At 47.7% G+C, this 25,985-nt stretch overlaps 11 protein-coding genes across 12 annotated transcripts; 5 read left to right on the top strand and 6 right to left on the bottom strand.

The window, feature by feature from the left end:
• Positions 1–36: 36 nt before the first annotated feature.
• Positions 37–2,924, bottom strand: E1B28_012523 (uncharacterized protein; the record flags this gene model as incomplete). The annotated part of the gene is made up of 6 exons (XM_043157644.1): positions 2,042–2,924; positions 1,546–1,984; positions 1,328–1,489; positions 1,210–1,265; positions 343–1,159; positions 37–295 (listed from the first exon to the last, which is right to left on the bottom strand). The coding sequence occupies exons 1-6, from the start codon at positions 2,166–2,168 to the stop codon at positions 37–39; spliced, it is 1,860 nt and encodes a 619-aa protein (XP_043005012.1). The 5' UTR covers positions 2,169–2,924.
• A 1,021-nt stretch (positions 2,925–3,945) lies between these two features.
• On the top strand, positions 3,946–5,864 carry E1B28_012522 (uncharacterized protein). Of its 2 annotated transcripts, none has more exons than XM_043157642.1 (4): positions 3,946–4,157; positions 4,246–4,324; positions 4,384–5,273; positions 5,328–5,864. In XM_043157642.1, exons 1-4 carry the CDS (start codon positions 3,962–3,964, stop codon positions 5,768–5,770), a joined length of 1,608 nt encoding a protein of 535 aa, XP_043005010.1. In that variant the 5' UTR covers positions 3,946–3,961; the 3' UTR covers positions 5,771–5,864. The 2 variants fall into 2 exon arrangements, with proteins under 2 accessions (XP_043005010.1, XP_043005011.1); XM_043157643.1 differs by having other exon boundaries at positions 4,238–4,324.
• Positions 5,865–5,974: 110 nt separating this feature from the next.
• On the bottom strand, positions 5,975–6,723 carry E1B28_012521 (uncharacterized protein). The gene is made up of 3 exons (XM_043157641.1): positions 6,561–6,723; positions 6,415–6,509; positions 5,975–6,359 (listed from the first exon to the last, which is right to left on the bottom strand). Exons 1-3 carry the CDS (start codon positions 6,702–6,704, stop codon positions 6,338–6,340), a joined length of 261 nt encoding a protein of 86 aa, XP_043005009.1. The 5' UTR covers positions 6,705–6,723; the 3' UTR covers positions 5,975–6,337.
• On the top strand, positions 6,481–8,324 carry E1B28_012520 (uncharacterized protein). The gene is made up of 9 exons (XM_043157640.1): positions 6,481–6,505; positions 6,557–6,876; positions 6,933–7,077; positions 7,134–7,228; positions 7,289–7,380; positions 7,435–7,679; positions 7,736–7,791; positions 7,848–8,237; positions 8,289–8,324. The coding sequence occupies exons 2-9, from the start codon at positions 6,820–6,822 to the stop codon at positions 8,307–8,309; spliced, it is 1,101 nt and encodes a 366-aa protein (XP_043005008.1). The 5' UTR covers positions 6,481–6,505; positions 6,557–6,819; the 3' UTR covers positions 8,310–8,324.
• A 125-nt stretch (positions 8,325–8,449) lies between these two features.
• On the bottom strand, positions 8,450–9,098 carry E1B28_012519 (uncharacterized protein). The gene is made up of 3 exons (XM_043157639.1): positions 8,713–9,098; positions 8,553–8,659; positions 8,450–8,485 (listed from the first exon to the last, which is right to left on the bottom strand). Exons 1-2 carry the CDS (start codon positions 9,082–9,084, stop codon positions 8,585–8,587), a joined length of 447 nt encoding a protein of 148 aa, XP_043005007.1. The 5' UTR covers positions 9,085–9,098; the 3' UTR covers positions 8,450–8,485; positions 8,553–8,584.
• Positions 9,099–10,029: 931 nt separating this feature from the next.
• Positions 10,030–12,377, top strand: E1B28_012518 (uncharacterized protein; the record flags this gene model as incomplete). Its single annotated transcript, XM_043157638.1, has 11 exons — positions 10,030–10,118; positions 10,178–10,273; positions 10,404–10,747; positions 10,811–10,831; positions 10,887–10,939; positions 10,999–11,211; positions 11,352–11,549; positions 11,604–11,813; positions 11,864–11,893; positions 11,991–12,299; positions 12,354–12,377. The coding sequence occupies 11 exons, from the start codon at positions 10,030–10,032 to the stop codon at positions 12,375–12,377; spliced, it is 1,587 nt and encodes a 528-aa protein (XP_043005006.1).
• Positions 12,378–13,044: 667 nt separating this feature from the next.
• E1B28_012517 (uncharacterized protein) lies at positions 13,045–15,942 on the bottom strand. The gene is made up of 4 exons (XM_043160820.1): positions 15,543–15,942; positions 14,964–15,481; positions 14,395–14,825; positions 13,045–14,316 (listed from the first exon to the last, which is right to left on the bottom strand). Exons 1-4 carry the CDS (start codon positions 15,705–15,707, stop codon positions 13,637–13,639), a joined length of 1,794 nt encoding a protein of 597 aa, XP_043005005.1. The 5' UTR covers positions 15,708–15,942; the 3' UTR covers positions 13,045–13,636.
• Positions 15,943–20,512: 4,570 nt separating this feature from the next.
• E1B28_012516 (uncharacterized protein) lies at positions 20,513–22,378 on the top strand (the record flags this gene model as incomplete). The annotated part of the gene is made up of 11 exons (XM_043157637.1): positions 20,513–20,764; positions 20,827–21,072; positions 21,122–21,239; positions 21,298–21,381; positions 21,457–21,473; positions 21,528–21,575; positions 21,627–21,709; positions 21,782–21,857; positions 21,910–21,954; positions 22,006–22,212; positions 22,273–22,378. The coding sequence occupies exons 2-11, from the start codon at positions 20,981–20,983 to the stop codon at positions 22,376–22,378; spliced, it is 876 nt and encodes a 291-aa protein (XP_043005004.1). The 5' UTR covers positions 20,513–20,764; positions 20,827–20,980.
• Positions 22,379–22,549: 171 nt separating this feature from the next.
• Positions 22,550–23,535, bottom strand: E1B28_012515 (uncharacterized protein). The gene is made up of 2 exons (XM_043157636.1): positions 23,094–23,535; positions 22,550–23,041 (listed from the first exon to the last, which is right to left on the bottom strand). The coding sequence occupies exons 1-2, from the start codon at positions 23,527–23,529 to the stop codon at positions 22,782–22,784; spliced, it is 696 nt and encodes a 231-aa protein (XP_043005003.1). The 5' UTR covers positions 23,530–23,535; the 3' UTR covers positions 22,550–22,781.
• A 20-nt stretch (positions 23,536–23,555) lies between these two features.
• Positions 23,556–24,454, top strand: E1B28_012514 (uncharacterized protein; the record flags this gene model as incomplete). Its single annotated transcript, XM_043157635.1, has 4 exons — positions 23,556–23,804; positions 23,858–24,071; positions 24,128–24,276; positions 24,326–24,454. 4 exons carry the CDS (start codon positions 23,556–23,558, stop codon positions 24,452–24,454), a joined length of 741 nt encoding a protein of 246 aa, XP_043005002.1.
• A 256-nt stretch (positions 24,455–24,710) lies between these two features.
• Positions 24,711–25,969, bottom strand: E1B28_012513 (uncharacterized protein; the record flags this gene model as incomplete). The annotated part of the gene is made up of 1 exon (XM_043157634.1): positions 24,711–25,969. The coding sequence occupies one exon, from the start codon at positions 25,967–25,969 to the stop codon at positions 24,824–24,826; it is 1,146 nt and encodes a 381-aa protein (XP_043005001.1). The 3' UTR covers positions 24,711–24,823.
• Between the last annotated feature and the right edge of the window lie 16 nt (positions 25,970–25,985).

Here is a 25,985-nt window from a genome sequence, read left to right as displayed (position 1 = left end):
GAGTTGTTCTGGTGTATCCCAAAACTTGTTAAAACATTATCCCAAATGGACACTCTTAACAACCTTCGATATACCGGTTCGTTCTCCATCATAGCGACCACCAGTTTTGCTGATTCCTCCCTTATAAACTGCCTTTTGGGAAGCAACCTTCCTCTTGGCTTGCTCGAATTTTTGCCGTTTCTTGACACGAGGATTGCGAACATTCTTTGCGCGATGAGGTGTGAGTCCCTTGTTGCTGAGGATAGCCCGAGTAAGGGATCGTGGCCCTGATACTCCTTCCTTAACGTCAACGAGACTAAAAAATATTCAGAGAGTATTTTTATGAGAGAGACCAATACAAACCGTTCAGCACGAGCCGCCTCGTATTCAGCTTTCTTTGCGACCTTCTTTTCTTTCAGTTTTTTCGAAACTAACTCGTAATACCCATCCTCTCCTTCAACATCTTCTTGGACCCTATGTTCAGGTTCTGTATTATCCAAGTCCATACCACCCTGGTTTTGAACTCGAGCCTTCACCCCCTGCGCGACCCGGTCCTCTTTCTCTCGTTTACGTTCGCGGTAAGGTATATCGTCGTCACCGCCCAACGCCATGTTTCTTGCTCCTCGTCTTCGAGCACTGGTGTTGTCGATTTTGGAAGTATGAAAACGGAGCGATTTCTTTCGTGCACTCTTATCGGCGGCGTCGGCGCTCTGAAGTGAAGTAGCTTCACCATAGACATCGAATACTTCGGATGAAGGTCGAGAGCTTGAGGTTTTGGAGGAAGGGACGAACTTGGGTTCAACCAGATCGAACACGGGTGCGGAGTCCGGAAGAGTCTTGCGTTTTTTCTTTGGAGGGACAGACACCTCAACATCTTTCGTGACCGCTGTGGTCGTCTTCGTCTTGTTCTTGTTGTTCGTATCCTCACTCTCCCACAGCTGTAGGGCATCAGCCATCAGTTCTTCGTCGTTCACACCCAGATCAAAATCGCTTTCGTCATCCTCGTCTGAGCCTTCACCAGCAAAGTCGAGCTCTTCCAGTGTCATAAGGGATTGCTTTAACATCATGAGTCGTTTCATGACTGGGTGTTCGTTAAGCAACTCCGGTTTGTGAGCGTACTTTTCTTGTGCCCGCAGGTGTAAATAGAACGCGAGTGCACTTCCGTAGGTTAGAAGAGTTTCTAATGAAATTCTTGAGAAAAAAAAAGTGAACAACCTATTGAAGACGCACGATAGTGAAGTTGAACCATGCCCAAGGTCAGGGAGTGGGGGTCTGTTGCCTGCAACCTATACAGATCAACTAGTGTAAGCAAGATACACTGAGGAGATTTAAGCAGATTCGAGGTTACCTCTCAAGCCTTGCCTTGGCTGTTTGCAGACTATTCGCCGTATCAGACCAATCGCGGGCTAAAGCCAAACTTAGTGGGTCGGTTTTTTCGAGGTGTCTGATGATCGAATTCTTGTCTTGAGGAAGACTTTTCACAGAACAGGAAACAGATTCCCCAAGAAAACTAAATAGTGGAAACCATGAGAGTTTAGTGAACGCAGGAAATATGAAATGACTTGCTTCTCCTCCTCCGTATTCTCCAAGTCAAGAACATCCTCTAATCCGAAATCAGTATCAGTCATGTTCTCCCGTGACTTTATCTGTAGCCGTTTTGCTTCCTGTAATTCTAAAGCAATGGTCTCCTCGTCGTCGGATTCTATCTGAGCGTCGTTGGAGGCGTAATATGCTGCCTTCCCTTTTCCCCAAATTTCTTCCTCTTCTTCCTCTTCCTCCTCTGATTCTTCAGAAGCCTTTGTCTTCTGTTTTTTCCTCCCAGACGACTTTCGAGGGGTGGGTAAATCAACGTCCATGTCCTCATCTCCAATTCCGGCCTCGTCTTCACTGTCCCCATCGTCATCATGATCCGGCATGCCTTTCAATGTAAACACCTCATCCTCATCCACGTTCTCGTCTTCATTATTCTCTCCATCGAGCAGGATTTGGTCCCGAGAGGCATGGACTTGATATAGATGAATATTGTTAACTGAGCTTTACGAGCATAGATGACAACGCGTACATTCTTCCTCTTCATCGAGGGGTATGTCTGAGATATCGTTCCACTTGCTGATTCTGGCATCGTTTCGATTTACTGAATGGAGTTTTTGTTTCAAATTCCTGATTTTCTTGGATGGCCTTCGAGGCATTTGCACGAAGAGGTCTTCAACTTTTTTCTTTTTCTTTTCACACGCGAACAAGAAATCTTTATCTTATCTTTTGTTTATCTTTATCTCCTGCCAATGATCTGACTACGGACTACGTACAGCTTCCTTCTCCTAACTTAACCAGCTGTAGAGCTCAGCACACCCCTCGGCAGTTTGAAGACTTTGTTTGAACGCATCCCAACTGCGAAACAAAGTAATTCCCCCAACGATGTCGACAATTGTTTCCCAGTCGTTAATGGGAAGAGAACAGACCCCCGATGCTACATAGCACGGCGCATGTGAAGCGAATGCTTTCGCTCTCAAATCTTTGCACGCCTCGTCGCGTTTAGAAGGTACTACTGCCTTCTCCAACTCAGAGACCAGCGCCACCTGCAAACAATGCATCGTATCCCACATCCATGATTGACCTTTCCCCGTGAATCGCGCCAAATTAGTGGGAGAGCTGAACTTGTTGCAATAGAGGTCTCCGTATCCCAAAGGGTAACCGTCCGGTCCACAATGGAAATGGGGCTCGAGGCAGGTAGAATAAAACGCGCATGAACGAGAGGGAGGTGTGGAGAGGCAAGTTTCATTAATGAATGTTGGGGTGTGGACTGCCTTTGCACTTCGCATATCCGAGGTATAGTAGAAATAGCACAGAGCGAAAACGAGGGCCAGAACGCTGAGCTTCGTCGAGGAGTGCATGAACGTTTTCGAGATAACTGTCCCTGATGAAGAATATATATAAGTACTGTGAGAGAAACGTTAGAGTGGTAGCGAATAAGACGAGAGCGGAGTTGGCTCTTCGTTTCTCGTGTCAGTCAGCTCTCAAACCCTTCTACTTTCTGCATTCCACTCTTTCGTATGTTTCGTATGGTCCTCTCCCCTATATCGCAAGGCGCTAGTCTCCCGTATCAAGAAGACTCCTTCAAGCAACACCCTCATCATCCTGCTTGTGAGTAGCCATTTCTCTCGGCTACAGGAGAAGAAACTTGTGGGTTTTCTTGATTACTGTGTGCAGTCGGGGCCTCCAGTACCCTTGTATAACATGCAGCTAGTAGCACGCAGAGAAATTCAAGGGGAAGGCGCTAACAAATTCTGAAACGGAAGGTGACCAACCGGTCATTTGCCTTCCTCCCACTCATACCTATCCAGATACGCCAGAAACGCGAAGCCGCTCCCTCTCACTGGAGACCGTTATGCCAACTTCCCCATCCACAAAGTTAAACTCAGGCCCACGCCGGTTGATGCATGATCATGATGACGCCAATTATGAACTTATCGACGACAAACACCAGCCTCCCGTACTATTCTCTTCCTAAACTACTACACGACTGGGAACGCAAACATCAACCCGTCACTTCCCCGTACCGAAAATGATGGCAACCCTTGGGAAGGAAGCGTTCATCACCGGTTCGTTGCACGGTCTGGTAGGGCACACATTGACCCAGAGCTTCTCTTCGCCCACCTTTGGGACACTCAGACTTGTCCGCGGGGGCGATTTATGCGTTGACATTGTCAGCAAGCATCAAGTGTAGTTTTCATACGCTCGATTGGATCAATAGGCTACACGGGACAAAGTCTGCAATTGTAATAAATCTGAGCTATGGATACATCTGGACTTCCGCCGTTCATGATGCTATCAGTTCAATCGGAATGATAGGAAAAACCTTGCAACTATGAAGACTTACTTAGAACTGTTGTAATAATTAGGTGTACAAAGCAATCTATCATCATTAGGATTTACACATGTACTGAGCATGAAATTTCAACGCGACTCCGAGTGTTCCTTTCCCATGACCGACACTGTCACCAAGCGACTACATATTTCAGGTTTAACACCGGCACTAACTTCTTCAGACCTTTCTGCACGGTTATCGAAATTTGGTACCGTCAAATCCCTCGATGGCTTTGACCTCAAAGATGGTGTTGGGCAGCCCAGGAAATTTGCCTATGCCACTATAGAAGCTACTCCGGCAGCGTTAAAAAAATGTGAGTTGCCATCCTATCAGAACACAAACAAACTGCTTCATTGAACTATCAAAAATAAAACCGTCCTTGACTCATTGAAGTGATTTAGGCTTTACTAGTCTTAGCGGTACAACATGGAAGGGCGCAAAGTTACGCATTGGAGAAGCCAAATCAGACTACAGAGAAAGGTCCCGTTTTATCCGGGTTTTGCTTCATTTTAGCGACTGACACCCCGTTTATACCTTAGACTAGCTGAAGAACGGGCAACGACAAACGAAGAACCTTCACGGAAGCGACAAAGAAAACACTACTCGAAGTACACCGCTACTTTTGGACCAGATATGACATTGGTCACTCGGGAGAACGCTGCAAAACGTCCAGGATGGAAAGTGATGCCGTCTGGAAGGATGGTCAGGTCTATGCGTATGAGACCTGAAAAACCGCTACCTCCTTGCTCGAACAATTCCGAGAAAAATCAAGTGTCGTCAGTAACGGCAAAGAAGAAGAAAAAATTCAGACCCTTAGATTCGAGAGCGAGAATACGGACAATCGATGTCACGAAATGGAATGGCGAATACCTACGGGGATCACTCCTCGACGGGCAGATCATAGCTTCACCCCTCCTATCTAGGACGGAGAAGAATACTGGTAAATCATCTTCAAAGGGTGAAGTTCGAGATATGGAGTTCGAGACCGACCCAACAATGCCAAGTCCCTCCATCTGTCCTTCAGAATTCACCCCCGCTGCAGTTCCACAGACCTCACACGTGGAACAGCAGGTAGCAGATTCGCCTCCCCACCCAGCAACAACAGCAGACGACTTCGCTCTCGAACGCGCTCAAAATTTAAGTTTATTCAATGCCCTCCTCGGTGATACCGAACGGGACGGTCGAGAAAGTGACTCTGATATTGACGAGTCGCGTGTCATCGAAGTGGAGGATTACACGGGTGAAGAACACTACGAAATCGTCCCTGCTGCTGCCATTCACGGACGGACACAAACTCGAGACCGCGATACACCTATGGAAGTGGAGGAACCACCTCCGAAAGAGGGAGAGACTGCAGTACAACCACCTCCTACTGCTATGAAACCCACCGTGTCTTTGAAAGATCTCTTCGCACCACGGGAGGAAGATGGTATGTATATATAGCTCGTTGAACTGCTTCTACTAACGCGTTTTGTGGTCGTAGTTGGCTTCTCCCTTCTCGACCATCTCGACCTCGGACGGGACGAGGAGGATGATCTCGACATGGGTCCTTTCATGATGATCCCGCAGGGTACAGAAGGAGAAATAAGCAACGTCACAGGCGCGACGGATAGCCAAGTACAGCCGGTCAATGCACCAGCCGTCGCATCTACAATCTCGAAATCTTCCATTCACCAAAGGATCAATCTGGATCCCAAAACACCGTTGTTCTTTCCTAAACTAGAAACCTTATTCACAACGACGACTACGAAAGGGAGCCTGGTGTCACCATCTCCTCTCTATCAATCCCAAACTGAGGAACAGATCAGACAAAGGTGGGAAGAGAATAAGGTCGAGTTGACGAGAGGGTGGAAGAAGAGATGGAGAGAAGCGATGAAGGTTAAGAGGAGGAGGGGAGGTGGTAAAGATCTGGAGGTAGACCTGTGATTTCAAGAAAATACCATGTCTTTATGGAAGTATTCTGAGGGAATCTGATGTCGGTCGATCTATATTTATGTAGGCTCCACAATCAAGGCTCCCAATGACTCGAGTAAAGTTCTAGTATTCTCGAATCAAGCTAGTTTGTTATGAGAAAGTCGCATGCATCATATTCTCGCTGGCATATCTATCTATCTATCTGACAGCGGCAGGGTAGGGGAAACGCTTTAGCTATCGTTTCATCCCACATACATACTTACTGATACGCCTAAAATGCTTGTCAACATCGAAAGATCTCATACAACTTGTTTTTGCTTTGATTTTGTAAGCTAGTCGGTCGCTGGTGCTTTCTTAAGATTATTCCGTGTCCATGCCTAGATATAATATAAGCTATTGATTCCCATGGGTGAATACAAGTCATAGTCCTCGTCGAACGTCGAATAGGTGACTGCTTGTGACACCTTCGAACGCACAATGAATACAGCACCTCGCGGAGTCATAAGTCATAACGGATCGAATGTCGATTGCCTCCTTGCTTTAGGCCGGGCTGTTACAACAATAGCCAGTGTACGTCTTTCATTTCTTTGAGGTCGACGGTCTGAAAAAATTGAATGTGAATGAAGAATAAGATGGAACTCTAAACCCCAACACACCCCGCATTAGCATTCTTCATGATCGTTAACTTTCCTCCAGACGCAGCTGACACCATCTGTTCTTCAATGGATTTGTTGATTTTTGCTGTAAGTCCCTGTAGAGAATTGTTAATAGTAATGTTCCATCTTGAGGGAACATGAGTTGCCTTCTTCAAAGAGGCCTGTTTGACCAAGGTTGGCTTCTTGGGTGCGATATACCTTTTCCCCCTCTTTGTAGATGCTGCAGCTTTCGCTGCGTGCCTTGGATTTGGTGCTTTAGTCTGTAAACCCTTTGTCTTTCCTTGAGCCATGAAAAAGAAGAGATCGACCGAGTAGCGTTACGTAATACCTAACCTCAACGTCGACCGCGTTCCGTCCAATACCGAACTGTTCATCCTCGACATCTTCTTTGCTCGCTGGGGACCGATGACTGCCTCAGCTAGCCTTCTGCGTGTGCAACGCGCCATCTCACGGTCCGGAAAGGTTTGTATCTCATTTAGCTACAAGAACATCAGTCTCACAAATGTTTCCCATTCCAGAGGACATATCACGACCTCACCACCCTCCCCAACCATAAACCCGTCATCTCGCATGGTCCTCCGGGATACAGCGCAACTTCCGGTCATGTTGTTACTGTTTTTGGTTGTACCGGATTCTTAGGAAGATATCTCATATCTAAGTTGGGTGAGGATTTTGGTGGTTTGCATATTTACCAGCCCAAACGTTTGTTTCTACATTAGCGAAAATGGGCACTCAAGTTATCGTACCGTACCGTGACGAAGACGACAAGAGACATTTGAAGCCCATGGGTGATTTGGGTCAGATTGTTCCTATGGTGCTTAAAGACTACCAATACAACAGCATTCCTTGTCGCTCACCATGTTGCTTCTCGCAGGAATGGGATATTAGGAACGAAACCCAGATTGCTGAGTGCCTTAGACATTCGGACATTGTTTTCAACCTCGTCGGTAGAGATTATGAGACCAAGTGTGTAGTTTCAATATTTTACAACATCCGGATTGATTTGAACTTCTTCAACAGAAACTTTACATATTCTCAAGTCCTCGCCGAAGGTGCTCATAGAATCGCAAAGGTGGCAGCGGACGTTGGAGTTCCCCGTCTAGTTCATTTATCACATCTCAACGCTTCCCACAATTCCAAGTCGAAGTTCTATCAGAGTAAAGCCGAGGGTGAAGAACTCGTGAAGGAAGCTTACAATGGCGCAACCATCATTAGACCTGGTGCCATGTACGGATACGAAGACAAGTTACTGAACAACCTGGCGGGTGAGTTTTTCTCGTTCACCGGTGGATGCCCGTCTGAGATTGACCCTCTTCAACAGCCTGGCCGATGTTTTGGAAGTTGAACGACGCTCGGACCAAAACACGACCTGTCCATGTGAGTATCAATGCCTTGCGTATCCCCCTTACAGACTCTTACATCTTTTTTGACAGGTTCTGGACGTAGCTCAAGCTTTAGCCAATCTCGTACACGGTTCGCGACTGAGCCGCACTGTGAACCTCCCTGGTCCATCGACACTCACTCACGAGTATCTCTTGGACTTGGTATCGTCGCTCACATTCCAACCCGAGTCTCGGGTACCTGTCGTACCGAAATCCGTTGCTTTACTAGCAGCTCGAATGGCTCAAATTCCTTGGTGGCCGATGCTAAGTCCAGATGAGGTTGAGAGACGATACATAGATGACGCTGACACCAATGGAGACTGGGACGTGGTTGGTGTTACGCCGGCTGAAATTGAACAGCATGCTATCACCTATGTCAGACGTTATCGGTCAGCGGAGAATTTCTCGAGACCACCTGTGTTCCCTGCTAGAACGGCTGTCGTAAGCTTTGTTTTACCTTCGCTGGTTGCTGTCGTTGACGCTCTGCCACAGGTTTCCGAAGAAGTACTGTAGATTCCGTGTGACTAAGTCAATTAAAACATATCGATATGCTTTTGACATTCTACAGATGAAGCCGGAGCCATTGCCATGAAATGAAGGGAGCACATGGTAATTAGCTGAAAAACTACGTATCGTACACACGGATGAGTGGAGTTAGGATGAAATGTCCCTTTTCTAGGTGGCTACGTCTGGTGATGAAGATAAAGAGGGTGTGAGTGGGCACGACGCTGGTGAGATAAACTCGTAACAGGTGACCTTTACAGTTCTATGAAGAACGGTCCAACACTTCAAAATCCGGGCGGTACCAGAGGTTTTGATTGGGAACCAGAGGGTGAAGGATACATGGCATTGGGAGACATCATCTGAGGGAAATCATGAGCGGATATCGAATTTCACCACATGGCTATGTAAGTACCTGCTGAGCTCCCGCCTGTTGCTCCTGCATCTCTTGTTCCTGCGCGACTAATTTTGCCTCATCCTCTAATATGAGGGCCATTGGAAGACCAACGAGGAGTGCAGACGTTGTTACTATCCAGACAAGGTTCCCGACAATTTTTCCTGTTTTCTGCACAAAGCTGGCAGTCGAGGCGACACGGTTTGAGATTTTGTGGCGTGTTGTTGGGGGAACAATGTCGACCAAAGCGGAGACGCGGTCGAAGAAGGATTCATCCGCTGAAAGGTCAGATTCAACGGAGGAAAGAGAATCTGTAGAGGCTGTTCTAGCATCTGAATCGGAAGCATAGGGCGAATGGTGTTCCTTCTCGTCGACAATTTCTACCTTGACCATGGTGTAACAGTAGATGCTTTTTAGCTGTGAGCTGCTGACAAATCTACAGACAAAAGCTCGGTTCCGGAACGTCCTCGTGATCACGATGCTCAGGTTCCCGTTTCCTGATGCGAATATATATTTATTTCCGTTTACATTTGAGTTCAGAGTACCCCGTCTTGCCCTGATGCAGCCTCGGTCTGATCATCAGCCTATCGACCAGCCTTTGGGTATCTTTCTTTCCTCCTCCTCCGTACATCGCCCCTTCTAACTCGCTGTATAGGTCTCGTATTTCCTTCCTATTCTATGCAAAACCAAATTCATGAACTAGCAAAAACCCTTCCTCCTCCCAGAAAACAGAATACCGCTTGTGACGCTTGTCGATCGCGAAAAGTCAAGTGTCACCGTCTGCCAGGTCAAGAAAAAGTGCGTTTGCTCGTTTTTTTACGGGTTGTTCTGACCATCTCGCTTCACGCTTGCTGCAACAGTGCCAGGTTACTGTCCTCCTACCTTTTGCTTTCAGCGTAGTTTTAACCTCATCTTATGGCAGCACTGCCTCCAGAAAAACTATCCTTGCACGTTGGTTATCCGAATTCCTCTCTGTTGCAATCATCATCCATTGACGCGATCTGCGCCTCTAGCCACTACGTACAGCAAGCGACAAGTGAGAAGAAACGTTCAGGCTCCAGTGCAAGGCGTCCCAGGGCAAATTCTTCCACCCCGTCCAAGTCAGTGCTTATATATCTGACTGACTTTTATGTCTCACTCTAGTAATGGCAGTGGCGCAAGGATCGATGTTGTTCCAAGCCTCACAACAGCAACAGCTGCTGTCAAATTGTGAGGGTTCTTCAACCGTGCTATCAATAAATCGCCCTAAAAAAGAACAAACATGTTCACAGAGCCTCGCCCACAGACGACCCTGCAAATATTCCCATCTACTTACAATCCGGTGCTTTGACTTTGCCCATGAGGTATGGGCTGATCCCGGCCATAACATTAAACACACCCACTCGGGATGTCCTATCATACTTATTTTCTCCACCTGAACATTTCATGTGAGCCTCTGTCCATCCCCGTCTCCGTGTTACGCTACAAGGTTATTAATTTCGTCTAGTGATCCAAATCCATTTTCCCAGCACAGAAATCGACCAGTCTACACACAGTGGGGAGAACTGGCGGAGAAATTGGCAGACACCGAGTTTAGGTCCGAGTATGTATCTTCTTTGCAAGGCACGATGCGTTTGTTTTGTTTTTGCTAGTTTTTTCTACCCTCCGTCGTTTCATGCTTTCTTATTGAATCTCCTCCAGCCATTACTGACTTGGGTCTTTCGCTCTTTCAGGATTGCATACGACCTGGTGGAGGTCTACTTTCAAATTGTTCATTCTCGGCTACCGCTTCTCAACCCTACACAATTCCGTAATCAGCTTAAACAACAGCTATCCTCCAATAATGTTGGCGAAAAGCCCCTACACCCCGCGCTTGTGGCCACGGTGATTGCGTGGGGGTCCAAGTTCTCTGAACATCCTCTCCTGATGGCTGATCGCCAAACCCACGGTGGCCAAGGACACTTCTCCAAAGCTCTCATTAATCGGACACGAGAACTGGCGGAGGCCCTCCATGTCCATCGAGTGCCCAACTCTGATCATGTCGTCATTGGTCTTCTCATCGAGACCCTCCAGAGCCGTAAGTATAAACCAAGGAATTCTTCTACCAAGCTCGTTTGACCATTTTCCTTCCCTTCCCAAGAAACTCCTGGAGACTCCAAGGGTAGGCCTTTCTCGTTCTATGCAGGCCGAGCCTCTGATACATTCTCGATATTTAGCGTTCCTCGGATTTTGGTTGACCGCGGCGACGAGACATCTTCTTGACCTTCAAGTAATTACGTTTCCTCCTTCAGACTTCCTAAGTTACTTTTTTCTCATTACTCATTTTAGATCAACCATAAATCGGTGGCAGGGCAAATACCAGATACCGAGGAGCGAGGTACTTTGATATTCGCTTGGTGGATGGCGTGCATCTGTGACGCCTATAGCTCGCTGTATTACCGGCGCAAACCTGTCCTCGACGATGACGACTATGATATCGATTTCTACACCGTGGATCCTATCAATACGGATGGTACGCCATCTACCCGTGAATCACTTGAGGTATGTAGCGGGGGAGCACGGCTTTCATTTGTGACCGCACAACAGTGCTGACGAGTCTTTTACCTCTATAACCCCCCATAATAGTTTCTGGTACGCATTTACTTTCTTTAGCCGATCGCTCATATAACCGGCTGATCCAGGGGTATTATCGTGCTGCACATTCATTGGCAAGAACCGCTCGTCAAATGTCCCGAGCATTATGGAGACCTGCGACCGACAGTGACGGCATACCCCTCGAAACGCTAACTGGCTTTTTCAAGGCTTTGCGGGATTGGCGGTCAGAATTTTTAGAACAAGTCACTGTCCACATGAATGATTATTCAGGTGATTTCGTAACGGTAAGGTGGTATTTCTTTCCCATGAGTTAGACTGACTTCATGTGTGACTTTCAGACAGTCTCTCGTTTCGCTAGTGACGCTCAATACCATGTTATGTGGATCATTCTGTTCAATGCGGCGGATGAGTTCGGTGTTAAAGAATTGAACGACTTCCAAAGGGTGGGAACACCGCCATCTATGGCGCCGACTCAAGCGCATATACACGAGCTACTTCGGAGAATTACGATGGAGGCTGTGGAAAGTGCAACGCGGATATCCACTCTTGTACGTCCAAACTTTTCAGAAAGAAAAAATTCTCAGAAAGATTTGGATAGGTCGGGGTCCTCGCTTCGAATGAATACTTGGTTAGTTTTAATTTTCCTTCTGATGGCGTTAACGAGCATCTGTCACGCCTTCGCTTGCTAACCCATAAAACCTTTTGTTCGTTTTACTTCTGATCAGAAACTGGATCCCGCAGTAATGCTCTTCAGTTGTATTGCTGCCGGACAGTTGCTTGCCAAGTTGGGTCGACGGGAAGTCATGAATTGCATCTTGGGACTGGAACAATACAGTCGTTCCTATGAAGAGGCTGGAGAACAAGCTCTCGACATCCAAAGGACGTATGACTTGGTATGCACCAACCCTAGTCATGTTGAGGTTGGCCCATTGGGGAGTGTTGCTCGTCAAATGCCTCCGACGATGCCTGCCAGAGACTCTTACGGAATGCACGTTGATGAAGAGTCTGGGGTGGAGCTCAATGGCGGAGGAGATGTAGGTCATCGCACTCTCTCTATGGCGAGCTTGCCTGACTCGAGTTTTCATAAGCCATCTTCTTTATCTTTCGCTTGATTTTTCGGGTTCTCTTCAGACCTTCTTTCATATCGATTGCGTTCAAAATATCTTATTTTCTCATGTTTTCTTTGTTCGGACGGTATTTGTTTGGAAAGATTACCCCAACCCCCTGTAAATTTAGTAGTCCAACGCCTTTCTCGTACCTATTTTACCCTCCCATTATCTTATTTTTGTTGTTTCTTTCTTGCAATACTGGCAGCCCGATGGTACGGAACGCCCGCGGTGGTTTTTAATGTCTACGTTGTGGCAATGGATTTGGCGTTTCTGGACATTCAGACTGATTTGGGAGTAGTAGACACAAGTACTTCTTATAGATTCTACAGGCCTACTGCTACTTCGCACTCTTTTTTGATTGACCAATCCTCCCTGCCACCCGGAAATGAACGCGGGCTAAGTACATTCTATAAGCTCGTGACCCTCACGTGATCGCGTTTTTTTATTACGCATCGGTCAAAAACTCGACCGGCGAGGAAATCTTAACGGTCCCGAACCGAGTATTAGAAGATCTAGAATTAAGATTAAAGGATTCTATCCCGTGAAACCCGCTCGGCTTTTGTGATGGTGATTTCAGCTCCTGACGATGCCACAAAATCCGTGGAGTCTTTCCATTCCAGGTTTTCAAAGTCTGGACTCGGTGCTTAAGATGGTGGAACATTCAACATTTCGGCCTGCGAATCTGGCTTCATTCGAATGAACTAGGCTAAACAAGTTATTAATTTAGGACTGTAGATTATTTTATATGAAAACGTGTATCGATAAGTCTTGAGACAAAATAAACTAACCTAATGGCTCGGATTTTAACAGGGAAAAACCCTGAAGGATGTACATTGGAATAGATAAAATTACAGCGTGGATTCGACTGAGGGGAACGAGAACGAGGGTAGTGGGTTGAAGTAATGATATGGTTCGAAAAATGCGAGCAGACTGGGCAGATGCTAGATGAAAATGCATGGGTAAACGAGAATGATACATGGTTATGCGTATGACAGTACGATGAGAGTCTGAGAGACGAAGAAACTACGCCGTAAGAAAACGATGAGGGTGTTTTGAGTAAGGAAACATGTCCGCGTCGCCAGTCGGACACCTCGCGGAGAATACTGGAACATTTTTGGTGATAAAAGCGGATAATCCATCACGTAACATGAACGAGGAACTAGGAAAAAGGACGAGCGGCGAAAAACAACCAGATAACCACGAGAAATTGGGGTCAGACAAGTGAGGGTAGGGGTGAAAACGAGGACAGAAACCTCAGGGTACTATTTGTAGGGCACACCCGCTCCTGCATTGAACAGGACACATTTTATGTCATGTAAGTTATCACGTTGCTCTGTCGTCAAGATCTCTTGTCCCGGTGGCAAGGTATCCACGAATAAGATGACCCGATTTAACGCTTCCTCAGCATCTTGTAGTGAAGGAGGTGAATTATCCGGCAATCGGGGAGGAGGTAGCGGAGGTATGCCTGGCAATGAAGGTCCCGCGGCTATCTGAGGAACCATACGGCGACCGCTAGGCGACATAGGAGGACCAGGTGGCGAGTGTTGGTGCGGATTACGGGGCTCCGGGTATGCAAGGGGTGGGTGTGAAGTTCTGTCAACTGGCGTGAGCTGTTGGACTTGATGGATTGACAACGAGGGCGATGTCTGCGAAGCTGCGGGGGGAGGTAAATTTGTATTGATTGTAACAGGCTGCATCTCGTGTCCGGAATATATGTGAGAAGGGTAGTTGCTGAGGTGTTGCGATGAAGAGGAGGAAGGTACAGACGAAGTGTGGGACTGCCGTTCGTAAGAGTAACTATCCGGTTGATATGTGGTGGGGGAATGATCCTGATATCGCTGTTGACGATGTCCAGACGAGTGGTTAGGTGGATGAAAGTGGTGGCCGTGATGAGGGTGATCTTGGGGAAGATGTGGTGTCTGTTGGGAATGCAAGCCCATTTCTATATCATCATCTACGTTTAGATTATCGTTCACGGTAGCGTCTGTCCACGAGGCACGACGGTATGCTGGGCGCGCACCTGTGACACTCTGGTGTTGTTCACTGTGTGATCTCAGCGCAGCCGGATTGAAGACATGATGGGTGGTTGAGGTGACAGGTGAATACGCGTGATCGCCGTCGTCATCCCTGCTCTTGTCGGCGTGGTCCTCGTCCCTGGAAACGTTTCGTTCAGTAAGATCTTCCATACCTTCAACACCCATCCCTAATGCCCTCGCAATCTTAGCGTTCCTTCCATAACCTTCATACGTTCCATTCCTGATGCCATGTCGGTGTTTGAAATTCTCGACCCAGCCAGAACTAGCTTTGAATCTGTCTTCTCCAATACCATAAGAATTGGCCACTGACAGTGCTTTTTCGCGCAAACGTGTGTCACTAAGTGGTCTGCGGGTCGTAGCAGGCTCCGATATCCAATTCAACATGGCAGATTCGATCTCGGGGAATTTAGAAGGCCTACAAGAGTAGTTGAATGAAGATAGGGTGAACGCAGGAGGTGAGGGCGGTCCATCGTGTGTTCGATAGGGGATACGGTGATGGATGAGACGTGTTAGCTGAATGAACCGAGGACAGAACAAAGAACAAATGACTGACCGGTGTTTTGCGACCTTCAATTGCTCGTCTGGTTTGACGTTCAACCATTTAGCTTTGTGTTTGAGAATTTTGGAGATTGTACTTCGTTCGACTTTGAATTTCGTCGCGATGTCCTCCTGCCGAGCAGTGGGATATTTGAGATGGAATTCACAAATGGCTCGTCGATCGAGATTGAAAAGACGCTGTTTTCGTTGTTTTGGACGCGTTTGCGGATTGGAGGTTGCAGGAAGGTCGTGTGTATGGGAAGGTGTTGCAGCTGGGGCATTGCAGTTGCGATCGAATGGACTGAGAAACTCCGGTTGGTTGTGGTTACTTGTGGGACCAGACTGAGAATGAGATGAAACGGATGTAACGGTGCTCAATGCAGGAGAAGCTGAGCGAGGATTTGAGGTCGAATTGGAACGAGAATGATATGTAGAGTACGGCGAATAGGATGTGCTATCGGGTGTCAATGGGTAACTGGTCGTGGTGGTCGTTGCTGGCATGATAAGCGGTGACTGGGCTCTTGAAGAGGAACGCTTTATAAAGAACATAAATGAGTGTTGAACGAGAAAAGGATAGATCCCAAGTATGACTGACGAGTGATGGTCGTTGAGAAGCGAGTCTCCGCTGACCGCGAGTGACGACGCGGCTTGGGCCAATCCTGGACTCTGTCTGGGAGAACGAATCTGCTTCTGAGTAGTCTACGACAGAATCAGCAGGCGAAGGCCATGGGGCATAATGGTCCTGGACAGGGTACGACATTGAGATACCCCAGGAAGCCCAGTGACAATGACCAAAGGCAGGGCCGGCAGCCTCAAAATATACCTGGCTCGCCAAACAAGCGACAACTAACTCCCATGGTGTTTTTTCTGAATCACTGGATCAATCTATGATTCTATGCTGCGCTCTTCTAGAAAAAAATCCTGCAACGGCTTGGATCTGTAGGAACGGTTTATGGGTCTCCGTAATCTCCTCTGGGCCAGTCATGAGTGCATTGCTGATTGTAATGTCCATTCCAGCTATACTTATCCTCCTATACTCCCTGCCATATGACTTCCTTCATTTCGGTCTCAAATAAATCCTAGAAACCCATTCATCAGCCGTCACCTCACCAGCTGCTTCCCGCCTTTCCCCCGGTTCCTATCGCTCATCTCTTTTTATTCTCGGTTCGATCCTTCATTGTAACCTACTCAATCCGGCAAATTTGTCGAACCTTGAATGATCCTATATTCATGCGCCCACCCTCACTCAAACCTTCAAACCTTCAAGCCAAAATCTAAAGAGGTCGACATCTTCCTTCCGACGATCTCTGTAGTCGCCCACGGCGCCACCTCATGTTGTTTGCCATCATCATTTTTTAAATTGTTTACCCCCAATAGACAGCGACCCCAGAATCTGTGGTCAAACCTTACTACCCTGCCTCGCTTCCTGGTTTTCTCATGAACTCGATCGAGCGCTCCTGGAAGAATAGCTTCTAGTTCCCACCGTACGCCATATTCAACCAGAGCGAAAGGAGACATTGACGAGTCAGTCCTGCTAATCGACTATAGCTTACCTTACTTGTCTGCTAGCTGTTCACAATCATGTTTTTCGCTATGATTTCTAAAGCAGGCAACGTGTCTTCATTCATCTTTGTGACAGCTCAATGATCAACATTCATATATCCTTATCTTCTATCTTCTTGCGCCTTCGTAGTCGTTACGGTATCCACCGTCCCTGCGGCGATCGTCATTTTCCATCCGGCCGAAGTTCTGCTTTGGCACCTCTTGAACAACGAGAATCGAGTGGAAGACGTGCTTCCATGCAACCTTCTTCCGGGATCCGTACAACTCCAGATTGTACATGTACGTACTGAAGGGAATGGAGCGCGACTGCCTTAACCGGAACATTACATTTCGCGTACCCTCCCACCGTTAGCATTTTAACCTTATCTTCAGAACCAAAAACCTGGCTTTCCCTACCTCTGTCCAGCCTCCTCCGGACCAACTCAGGCCGATCCTGGACCGTCAATTTCCGGTATCGATCGAATACCTAAACTGTGGGTCACTGGGTGTCTGTGCGAATTTCAACATACTTGTATGGGACCTGTTCGTATGCGGCGTACACGAGGCAGGCTGAACGATCTCCGGTGATTGTACTGCCTAGCCTAGGACCTCAAGGACACAATATCAACGTTACGTGCTTGTGTCGTGGGTGTCGAACGTCGAACGTGACCACGAAATTCAAGTATTCGGACAAGAGTTCGAGTATCGACTGACTCAGCCATCTCGGAGGAATTGAACATGTTTGAACAGGTCATGCGTTGATTTGTTAGTTATCGATGAAGGAGGTGTGGACGCAGAACCCCGATCGAGAGCTGATGTTCAAATCATACTTCTGCATGGGAGTTTTCAACCCTCGGAGTTACAGTTGGCCAGAGGAAGGTTCGAGGGAGAAGCAAACCCGGCTGTCAAGACATCCATTTTCTAAGTACTTGCCGAGGGAACTCGAATAGCCCACTACACCGGCGGAAAAAGAATGGTTCAAGCAGTATCGCGTGGACTTTCGAACCTCCAGAAGTCTGCAAGTCTGCAGAAATATTCAGGGTGTTCTACATAAGGACGTTGAAATTGGGGTCTTCCTTCCCGTTCTCATCTACAACCACCGACCGAATTCTCAAGTCATCTCCGAATCTATTCGGTAGATTTGATACGGGCATAGGCGCAACACCGATTCTTGCCGTCGTGCGACAACCGTAAGCACGAACTTCCAAAGGTATCCTCGGTATATCGATTCGCTAAAGTCTTGTTCCCGCCTGACAGGTTAGGCTACCTTGATATTGAATCAAGCGGACTAGTACTTATCGCGAAATCAAGGGCCCTCCAGCTTGCAAGTGTATCGGACAGGTCGACCATCGAATTGAATGGTCAACACCAACCGGCAGTACCAACGAATGTCAGCCAATTGAAAACCCCAAGATGAAAGTATATTGTCCGTCCGCCCTTTCAGGACATGCTGGGACTCCTTGGGCTTCCATACCTTCCGGTAGTCACCTATATATTCTCGAAGCCTACTAGCCAGCATCAGAAACATAGGTGTCGAGCAGTTCCAGATTGCACAGAGCCCTACCTGTTGCAATTGGGTGTGCATCCTTGTGCGTCGTTATTCTGGTCTCGTTGTCTGCATATGTATATACTCACCACCATGTAAAGCATGTAGAACATGCAACCTATCCAGAGGAGCGCTGCCGACCCTGCCCATGCCTCTTACGTTCACAATCCATGCGCAGTTCACTAGTGACTGCACCATTCCTTCGGCTATACGCATAATTTCACCTGTCCGTCATTCGAAAAGAGAAATGAACGGCTAACTAGACCTTACTAGGCTCATACTTTGTGGTTTCATGAGCATGTTCACCACGCACCGCAGGTGTCAAACTTGGCAATAGAACAGTAGGAACATTCATCCGAGCACTGTCAGGTGCCAGGTAATATATTAAACCTGAAAACTGCCAGATTTCGAGCGAAGAATGCAAAAAAACCTAGTGTTCTTTTACCCAAGACAAGTCGAGACAAGTCGAGAAGTGAAAGTGAACGACTCCTGGCATACGGCAAAGGAAATGCGCCACACCTATTCTTATTCAATCAATCCCTTTCCACACTGGTAATGGCTAGATCCCCGAGCCCGACGTGTAGGGTATAAGGCATTCTAATAGCGGGCTGGAAATTTCATCGATTGCTTATCGATCGATGGGAAGTCAGAGTCGTGGAACGGCGGTGATGCATTTGTACATGTCGAGTTACTAGAATGATCCTTGATTGGAGAATACCTCAGCTACGGGCCTGTATATAGTTATGTATGTATGCAACAAACCTCTGAGCCTGAGGCCTGTCGCGTTGGAGTCGATAATGATCGAACGAGTCAGAGAGATGGTAATCCGAGCGATACAGACGATTCAGGGCCACCAGATCGAGGGGGCAGATGCAAAGGATTTGCTAAGGTGTTTCGAGAGAGGTTCAGTCGATGGAGCTTAGACGGACCCAGGATGAGGAGGTTTTAGGAACCGATATGATCGACGTTACAGGGAGTCAATATTCGATTTTCAAGGAATGCGCCTAGGAACAAGGGTACTGGTACTAGACATCAGCGGAAGGCGTCCTCATTTGAGTTGTTTGCCGGGTCCCGTTCCTCTACACCCTTGAATTCATAGTTAAACATTCAGCATATTGAAAGCGCTCCAATCTCAACCCATTAACAACTACCTTGATGCCAGGTGTGCTCGAGGCTAGAGTTCACAGAGCCTCCATACGATTTCTGAAAAGCGCGGTGGGAAGGGGGGGGGACAACAAAACTGGGATATTGGTTGTACAATGTGAAATGTAAGAGAGCTATCTATTAGGTTTTGTTGTGTCTCGGTGTGCGAAAGGAGAGAAAAGGAAAGGAAAGGAGATCCAACCTCGGGAACACAAAGTCGAAAGGGAATTTGTGTGGCTCTTGTGATACCACCGGAGGAAGAGTGAAGACTTAAGGCGCTTATATACTTGAGCGGATTTGGCGCCGAACGCCCATTAATAGAGTATCATTTGAGCTCGAATACTTGTGAGAACTTACAGTACTAGGATATCGACACTTTCTCTTGACTCTCCCTCATCTGTGACCGCCTGGAACCTGTCGATCCGAAATAGACGAAGTGCCTACTTTCCACACCCTCTATCTTCGCTACTGCTTGACCAGGATTCCTAACTATAAACATCGCATCTCTTACACCTACCTGCTAAGACCCACCAGTCGAAGCTCCAACGCCCACCAGCGTTGACTGATCCACCCCAGGTGGACACAACCTATGCGACGAAACACACCGAGAGACAGGACACATAACTGAGTTAGAATACAAAGTAAAGTACACGCTACATATGTATGTACATAGGGCGTATAAACGAGAAGGAAAAAAAAAAAAAAACATCGCATCTCTCTTACGCGACTATTGTTGGGTACCTGGGTACCATGCATCTTTAGAAACTGAGGCTTTGAAGAATTGCATTTATTCATGGGACTTGGTGGCGAGATTTGTTCATCAATGGTGCTTTTGTGGCAGCAAAAAGTGCTAGAAGGCTTTCGGTGGTTTGACGACGACGCGGATGACAGTGGGGATGCAGTGGGGATGATAGTGGAGGTGTCAACATGTCAACAACGACAGTGACGGCGATGGCGACGTTTCCGGATCAGGTTGCGGTGATGGCTACTAATTTATTACTGCGACTCTACACTAACTTATTGACTTTTTCTAAAGTTCTGTGTGGGCTGCTGGTCTCCCTATAGTCTACCGCCTCCAGAGAGGGCTGAGCTCGCTCTAGGGTAGTACTAGTAGTTGCGGCGGCTCTCTTGTGCACGGACCATGCTGTGTATTCTATCTATCTATCTATCCATCTTAATCTTTCCCGTCTACCCGTAGTGGTTCTTGGATCCCGACCAGAAACACCCGAATTCACCGTTACATCGGTCTATCTCGGAAGGCCTGGACAGCTTTTTCGGGAGGATTCGGCTGACATCACAGATAAAAGTGATCCTGGGTCGCGCGACAAGCCAATCTCATCTCAAAGAACTTCAAATCTTCGATACATAACTTGACATGCTCAAGACCTCTATACTTCGTACATCGCCCGCAATATCGAGCCAGTATACTTTAGGGTTGGCACGATCACTGAAACTTGTTGATGTTAATGGGGTTTTTCAATCCCGCCACCACATCTATAGTCGGAGGGCGATTTCCTCTAGCGCCCCGACAAGGAATGGTCTATCGGACGAAAAGGCCCAAGCAAGCGCTGTAGGTCCTCATCTTCGTGAGTCGCTCTGTTCCTTCTCGGTATGCGCAGTGGAATACTCATCAAGCTCGTAATGATAGAGCAACGGCCCTCAGCTGTCACCACTAGCGAGACCCACCACGCACATGGAAACGCCGTAGTAACCGGTGATTGGGTCTTATTCCATCCTGTTTACACGCCCGAAGAACTCAAAGCAGTTGAGGTGCTCGAACTGCAGCTCCTATCACGAAATATATGCTTAGCTTACATGACTTCTTTAAGGTCCTTCACCGCGACGCGACGTGTTTTTCAGACCGAATGGCAGTCAACCTCGTAAGATTGAGCAGGTGAGCCAGTGCTATTGTCCTGCCTTCCTTAGACTAACTTTGAACGCAGATGGGGTTATGATCTCGTTACCGGATACAAACACAGGACCATTCCTCCTGGAAAAGAGATGACCTTAGCTCAACTCCGGAAAGAGGGTTATCTACTCGACGACAAAGCGTGGTTAAGCGTATGCGTTTGCCCCCTTCTTATCCTTTCTTTTTTTAAATCGGTGTCATTTCTCACAGCGAATTCTTTTTCTGGAGTCTATAGCAGGAGTCCCTGGGATGGTCGCTGCCACAATAAGGCATCTGACAAGTCTCCGACTTATGGTATGTAAACATAAACATCTCATAATTTCAATTCGATCGTTAACCTTCCGTTTCTATCCCTGCCTACCTCCTTAGCGCCGCGACAATGGATGGTGTGTTCAGTCGATGCCTCGTTGCACGCTGCTGGTCTAACAGCACCTTTGTAGGATACACACATGCTTAGAAGAGGCCGAGAATGAAAGAATGCATCTCATGTGAGTCACAAGCTAATTTCCAATTGCTGGACCGACATTAACCCACGATAGGACTTTTATGACGTTGCGAAAGCCATCGATCTTCTTCCGTGCAATGATCCTTGGAGCCCAAGGCGTTTTCTATAATTTATTCTGTACGTTATTATAGGTTCTATCATGGAGACCAAGAGAATCTGACGACAACGCACTACCCTCCTGCCATCTAGTTCTTTCATACCTGGTCTCACCCCGGATCTGTCATCGTTTCGTGGGCTACTTGGAAGAGGAGGCGGTCGTGACATAGTGAGTTAGTTCAATATTAGATATTCTTCAAAGCTCAAGAAAGGCGAATTAGTACAAAATGCATCAAGGATATCGAAGCCGGACATGTCCCGGAGTGGTAAGTATCTTTCACTCGAGATATAACGAGGCTTACAAATACACCATCCAGGTCCGACCTACCTGCCCCGAAAATTGCTATCGATTATTGGCGTTTACCTGCAGACGCCAAACTTCTAGACGTCATTTACGCCGTACGCTCTGACGAAACAACCCACCGGTTCGTCAACCATAGTCTGGCCAATCTGAATGGGAAAACCGACGTCAACCCCTTCGCGCTGAGGGAGCCTGACATGCATATGAAAGGAAAGAACATCGCGTAAGTTCTCGAGCGTACCCGCGGAGACTCGATCTCTACGCTAACCACTTGCTATTACAGCTTTGATAGGGCCGAATCCGAAGCCTACTTGGAAGAGTCCCATAAATTCTTTCAGGAGCAGTATGAGGCTACTATGAAGGCTGAGAAGAAGACTGAGGGCCAATAAGCCCTCCTCGTTGTGCCTGTACTTGTCTCCGCGCCTCGTGGTCACTTCCTCTTGCATTGCTCATATCGATCCCAACCACTTATCGTATCACCGTCGTAATTGATTTATGGATATCTTATCAACGTCTATCCCGTTTGGAGTACAATAGAATGCCTACTGTTTTTCCCAACTCTCTCGAATGCGTGCGTTGAGAAAAGTAAAGCGCTTGCGGTCAAGCTCAGCAGTGCTCTGATCACCAAGTTCAGTACGCGGAGGCCGTGCTAGAACCAAAGAGAGGTGGGCACCAAAGATGATCAATCTATGTGCGCCCGGAGGACAAGCTGCCTTCGAAATCGACATCGCTGAAACGGTCTATGACTGTCTCAGCAGGATGCACGCTGCTGTTCACAAGAGCTTATTTCAGCTATTTCAGCTTTTTCATTCGTGAGTTCTTCTCTTGTTCATCGAGTCGGATTTTGGTACGCCAGCTCAACCAGCTTAGGTAGAGAAAGCATGCGATCACGGTGATGGAAGTCCCCAACTCAACGTGGGTGATGTGCAGGGGGTTGCCAATAGGTACACGCAGAGTGCTGAACAGAGGTCCGTCTTTGGAGATGGGAATGACCGAAAGATGGTTGCTGAAAAGGGACCGAAACTCGGTAGGAAGATCCAGAACCGTAAGGTCTTGAAGGGCAATTAATTGAGAAGAAAGTCGAGGTAGTAGAGAAGAGCATACCGTGCGATGGCCTCTGTTCGCGTTCCTGTTCCAGAGAAGAGCAAGCCATGAAGCCTTTCGGAGCGAGTATCTTCACCTCTCCGTACGTGTGGGAGGAGGAGAGTGCTGCGTAACGAAAGTGGATTGGGATTGGTATATCTAACGGTTCATTGGTTTCCTGAGCTTTCTTGACGTCAAGCAGTAAATGGCTCTCCTGGTTATCTACTGCCATGGCTGGAAGCTCCAATCCACGATGGCCAATCAAATGAACCGCATAGTGGTCGGCATAGCTGGTCTGTAGTTCATACGGATCCACATACGCTACCGGAGGCAAGGATAAGAGAATATGAAGAGAGCATGCCGCATTGTACGAGGAGTTCCAATTAACAGTGATTGTCGGATGATAACCATTCTCGCTGATTGTGTAGGAAAGGTCAACGTCAGCGAAGGAGGACATTACGGTCCAGGCGTGGCTGTGTAAAAATGTCCTCTCACATTCTCGCCCATGCTCTTCATGGGCTGCCTGCAATCAAGAAACTCAAAGACAAGCGTATAGTTCTCGCCTCAAATAGTCCTCGAAGAAAGCAAATTCTAGAGACCTTCGGCATATCGCCTGAGATTTCTCCATCAACATTTAAGGAGGACCTTGGTACAGATTCCTTCCAGGACCTGCACGAGTACCCGGTGGCAACAGCGACTCACAAGGCTGTCGAGGTGTATGAAAGGCTCGTGGTACGTGTCTACTTTCATACTTTAATTCTCCTAAGTCAATTGGATCACCACAGTCAGAAAATCCCGACGAACCTCCTGATCTCGTTATCGCGGCGGACACGGTTGTCCTGACCCATGCCCAACCTTCGACCTCTCAGGCTGATTATAGCGTGCTTCCTGATGTAAATCAAGAGCTCTTGGAGAAGCCGTCAAACAAGGAAGACAACCTTAGAATGCTCATGGATCTCAATGGAAGTGTGTGCGAAGTCGTTACCGGAGTAACCCTTGGTCAGTATTCCAACCTCATACTATTATTACTGTTGTTCAAACCATCCTTGGACCAGTATACCCAGTCCTTCAGTCACCAGGTTACTCTATACGCTCGATCGATGAGCGCTCGTTGGTCTACTTCGCAGACAACCCTCAGCACCTGTTGAAAGCGTATGCAGATTGTGGGGAAGGTGTTGACCGTGCAGGTGGTTTCGCGATTCAGGTGAGCTTAGGTACCCGTAGAGGTTTCTCTCAGCTATGACGTCTTATAGGGCCTCGGAGGCCTGTTGATTCGCAAAATCGAAGGCGATTACAATAACGTTGTTGGCTTCCCCGGCGCGTCTTTTTTTACTTTACTTGATTTGATAATCGAGGAAGACGAAGACTTTCTGAACATATGAAGGTTATTATGCCTGCAATGCGATTCCTTGTGCTTCCAAGAACAATTGTCCGATCAACACAGCTCAGGTCGTCGATATGTCCAATATGAGGAACGCCTCGGCCATTTTTTACTCAGTCATTTCAAAGGACTGAATCTGCCCTAACCAACTAAATGATTGCAAGAAAGCCTCCGCCACGACTCAATCCGTGGCATTCAGAAGCGTCGAGCTGACCTCAAATTAAAAGAAGAAGTGGTTTCAGTAACCTCAATTCCACCTGATTTCCCGCCATCAACGGACTAAAGACTCAAAGTTGGCTAGTACGACCACTGGACCAGTCAATTCGTCCCTGTCTTGTACCCGGAGCGTTCCTAACACATACCACCGGTTCTACTGTTTCTCCGTAGCAACATTCTCATAACTTATCTCCTTCAAACTCTCCTTCTCTTGCCTGTACTTATCCTTCATTTCTTGCCTCCATTTCTCTTCGTGCTCCCTTAGGCCCGCAGGAAAGAAGACGTCTAATAAGTCGAGCCCCACATTTCGCTCGACTTTCTCTGCCTCTGTAAGTGTTTCGAATACCTTTTTGCAGTGAAATGTGACGCGTTGTTTGAGATGAAACCCTAATGCTGCAGGTTCACGACGCGCTCCTGCCGCAATCACGTTCTGCAACATCCCGACGGCTCCAATCACAAGCATATACCAATGCCCATCCTCCACACCTTGCATAGTGAGAAGAAGGACGAACCACAACACTGTGAGCGCCAACGTCGCAAAAACAGTCAACCTTGACCCCTTCGCTGCTTCCGTTCCGCTCGCCAAGTCAGCCAACCTCAACTGATCCTGCGAACTTCGAATGACCATCACATACGGGCTGCCATTACCCTTTGTGAGGCATATCACCTCTTGCTTCCGTGGCTTGATCTGTCGAGCGCCCCACAACTCCTGCCTCCACTGTGGGAGTGCCGCCTGTATTTGTGCGAGGAGGTTCCCACTGCAGGTCACGATCATGACGAGCCAATTCCCATCAATGGCGCCAGGTATAGCGGCGATCGCAATCTGGAGGAGGATGACAAGCACTCCTTGGTAATATACCCAATCGCGGTCGGGTACACCAGTTTGTTTGTCAGGTACGGTGTCGAAGAATGTTATCTCGAGACCAGTACGTTGGTTATGTCTCCTCTTGTAGTCGCGGACGAGCCGGGAAAGAACCCAAGAGTTGACATCCCTTGAGTAGCCCGAGCTGGCCTCGATGAGGATACAGCGACAATCTGGTTCAGGAACAAGTTGTCGAGAGCCGACGGCGGATAGAATGGCGGAAAATGAATAGGCGACCCAGCCGAAGGAGAATGCGACTGGAGTGAATGGTCTAGGGTGTGATGAAATGAGTTGGGACAGTGCACTTTGGACGATGTCTCCCCCGATTATCATCAGGATTGAGAGAATGTCTTCGGGATTCTTCCATTGGTCTTTGAGAGCGGGAAAGTGAGTAGCTATGGTTTCAGAACGCGACAGGATGTCGGGTGCTGGGGGCATTGTAGGAAGAGTATGT

This window comes from Marasmius oreades, chromosome 8 (assembly GCF_018924745.1).
Source record: "Marasmius oreades isolate 03SP1 chromosome 8, whole genome shotgun sequence".
NCBI classification, from domain to species: Eukaryota; Fungi; Basidiomycota; class Agaricomycetes; order Agaricales; family Marasmiaceae; genus Marasmius; species Marasmius oreades.
Note: the sequence above shows the minus strand (reverse complement) of the source record. Positions and strands in the feature narration are given on the sequence as shown.

Coding starts and splice junctions, on each gene's coding strand:
- E1B28_012519 (XM_043157639.1), bottom strand. CDS start 9,084: ATGGTCAAGGTAGAAATTGTCGACGAGAAGGAACACCATTCGCCCTAT. Junction 8,660..8,712: donor AACAGGCGGGAGCTCAGCAG/GTACTTACATAG, acceptor GATTTCCCTCAG/ATGATGTCTCCCAATGCCAT.
- E1B28_012521 (XM_043157641.1), bottom strand. CDS start 6,704: ATGGCTCAAGGAAAGACAAAGGGTTTACAGACTAAAGCACCAAATCCA. Junction 6,510..6,560: donor AACAGGCCTCTTTGAAGAAG/GCAACTCATGTT, acceptor AATTCTCTACAG/GGACTTACAGCAAAAATCAA. Junction 6,360..6,414: donor ATGAAGAATGCTAATGCGGG/GTGTGTTGGGGT, acceptor CAATTTTTTCAG/ACCGTCGACCTCAAAGAAAT.
- E1B28_012515 (XM_043157636.1), bottom strand. CDS start 23,529: ATGTCCTCCTTCGCTGACGTTGACCTTTCCTACACAATCAGCGAGAAT. Junction 23,042..23,093: donor CGAACAGAGGCCATCGCACG/GTATGCTCTTCT, acceptor TTGCCCTTCAAG/ACCTTACGGTTCTGGATCTT.
- E1B28_012517 (XM_043160820.1), bottom strand. CDS start 15,707: ATGTCGTACCCTGTCCAGGACCATTATGCCCCATGGCCTTCGCCTGCT. Junction 14,826..14,963: donor TTGAAGGTCGCAAAACACCG/GTCAGTCATTTG, acceptor CTACTCTTGTAG/GCCTTCTAAATTCCCCGAGA. Junction 14,317..14,394: donor ACAACACCAGAGTGTCACAG/GTGCGCGCCCAG, acceptor ATGATGATATAG/AAATGGGCTTGCATTCCCAA.
- E1B28_012520 (XM_043157640.1), top strand. CDS start 6,820: ATGACTGCCTCAGCTAGCCTTCTGCGTGTGCAACGCGCCATCTCACGG. Junction 7,078..7,133: donor ATATCTCATATCTAAGTTGG/GTGAGGATTTTG, acceptor TTTCTACATTAG/CGAAAATGGGCACTCAAGTT. Junction 7,680..7,735: donor GTTACTGAACAACCTGGCGG/GTGAGTTTTTCT, acceptor CCTCTTCAACAG/CCTGGCCGATGTTTTGGAAG.
- E1B28_012522 (XM_043157642.1), top strand. CDS start 3,962: ATGACCGACACTGTCACCAAGCGACTACATATTTCAGGTTTAACACCG. Junction 4,325..4,383: donor AAATCAGACTACAGAGAAAG/GTCCCGTTTTAT, acceptor TTTATACCTTAG/ACTAGCTGAAGAACGGGCAA. Junction 5,274..5,327: donor CGCACCACGGGAGGAAGATG/GTATGTATATAT, acceptor TTGTGGTCGTAG/TTGGCTTCTCCCTTCTCGAC.